The sequence below is a fragment of the Mauremys mutica genome, chromosome 1, assembly GCF_020497125.1.
Source record: "Mauremys mutica isolate MM-2020 ecotype Southern chromosome 1, ASM2049712v1, whole genome shotgun sequence".
Lineage (NCBI taxonomy): Eukaryota > Metazoa > Chordata > Testudines > Geoemydidae > Mauremys > Mauremys mutica.
Genome location: NC_059072.1, coordinates 368,726,847 through 368,728,692, shown reverse-complemented (window position 1 = coordinate 368,728,692; position 1,846 = coordinate 368,726,847). Strand labels below are relative to the sequence as shown.

Below are 1,846 nucleotides of genomic sequence, written 5' to 3'. Positions count from 1 at the left end.
ACCAGTATCCACAATCCTGTTTGCTGTGGGTGCCTATTAAGGTCAGTTGTTAATAATTCATTTCTCTGAATAATAAAAAAAAATTCAGTGTCTGAAGAGCCACTAATCTACTTCATCCATGACAACAGTGTTCAGTAGTGCAAGTAGTGTCTCATATTAACATTGTTTCTCCATCCAGGCCTTTCTACTGTGACCATCACCCGAGGGCCTGGGCACATTCAGGAAGTCAATAAAACATATGGTACATACATGAAACACCGTTCTGCCTCACAGTTGGACACCTTTTCCCCTGCTCCATGCCAGATTCCAACACAACTTACTTCACAAACCCCTCCACCTTCATCCTGCTGGGCATTCCTGGCCTGGAGAGGGCCCATGTCTGGATCTCCATCCCCTTCTGCACCATGTACGCCATAGCCATCTTGGGGAACTTCACTATCCTGTTCATTGTGAAGAGGGAGCGGAGCCTCCATGAGCCCATGTACTATTTCCTCTGCATGCTGGGTGTCAATGACCTGATCATGTCTACGTCCATCCTGCCCAAAATGCTGAGTATCTTCTGGTTCAATTCCAGGGAGATCAGTTTCAGTGCGTGCTTCACCCAGATGTACTTCATAAATTGCTTTGCAACAGTGGAATCAGGGATCTTTGTGGCCATGGCTTTTGATCGCTTTGTGGCCATCTGCCATCCCCTGAGACATTCCACCATCCTGACAAACCGCGTGGTGGTGAAGATTGGCCTGGCCTTGGTGCTGCGAGGCTGCTTACTCATATTGCCGTATACTTTGCTGGCGAGTCAGTGGCCATATTGCAAGACCAACATCATCCCCCACACGTACTGCAAGCACATATCTGTGGTGAATCTGGCCTGCTCTGACGTCCGCCTCAGTACTAACTACAGCTTCTCTGTGACAGTCTTTGCTCCAGGTATGGATGTGTTTTTTATTGCTGTGTCCTATATACTGATCCTCAGGGTTATCTTCAGTCTGCCCACAAAGGATGCCCGGCTCAAGACTTTTGGGACCTGTAGCACACACGTCTTTTTCATTTTTGCCACTTACATCCCATTTCTTTTCTCCTCCATCATGCAGCGGTTTGATAACGCTATGCCCCTGTATTTGCTCATTCTCATGGCCAACGTGTACCTCCAGATGCCCTCCACGCTACACCCCATCATCTATGGCGTGAGGACCAAACAGATCCGGGACAGGCTGCTCTCGCTATTTACTCCTAGAAGGACCTAAAGTTCCCTCCTGGTGCTCAGATTTTCAGACCAAGCTCCGTGCAGAACTGGTTGGTGACATAGTCCTGGGCCCTCTTCCCTGAATCACTGACCGGGCTGTCAAAGGGCCTAAAACACTTTCCTGAATTTACTGTGCTGTGTCAGCGTGACAAACTCTGGTATCGGTTTATGTACAACCCATGGACTTGCCACCACAGTCTTATTAATCTCTCCCCATTTGGAAGCTGTTCCATACTCCTAATCATTTTTGTTGCCTTTTTCTGTAACTTTTCCTATTCTAATATACCTTTTTTTCAGGTTGGGCTACCAGATCTGCATGCAGTATTAAATATGTGGGTGTACCATGGGTTTATATAGAGGCAATATGATATTTTTATTCATTAATAGAAATAATTGGCTACTGGTTTAAAAGAAAGCAAAGGAATGATACACACAACTCAAGGTTAACCCAGGGAACTCTTTGCCAGAGGATGTTCTGAAGTCTAATAGTATAACAGGGTTCAAAAAAGTACTAGATAAATTCGTGGACGATAAGTCCATCAATGGCTATTTTCCAGGATGGGCAGGGGTGATGTCCCAAATTCTGTTTGCCAGAAGCTGCGA

The 1,846-nt window shown here is 46.1% G+C and overlaps 1 protein-coding gene across 1 annotated transcript; it reads left to right on the top strand.

Annotated features, from left to right (window-relative positions):
- The first annotated feature begins 296 nt into the window (after positions 1-296).
- On the top strand, positions 297-1,244 carry LOC123377030 (olfactory receptor 52E4-like). Its single transcript, XM_045029406.1, has one exon. The coding sequence runs from the start codon at positions 297-299 to the stop codon at positions 1,242-1,244; it is 948 nt and encodes a 315-aa protein (XP_044885341.1).
- The last annotated feature ends 602 nt before the right edge of the window (positions 1,245-1,846 follow it).

Excerpts from the sequence above, each read along its gene's own strand:
- LOC123377030 (XM_045029406.1), top strand. The coding sequence starts at position 297 with ATGCCAGATTCCAACACAACTTACTTCACAAACCCCTCCACCTTCATC.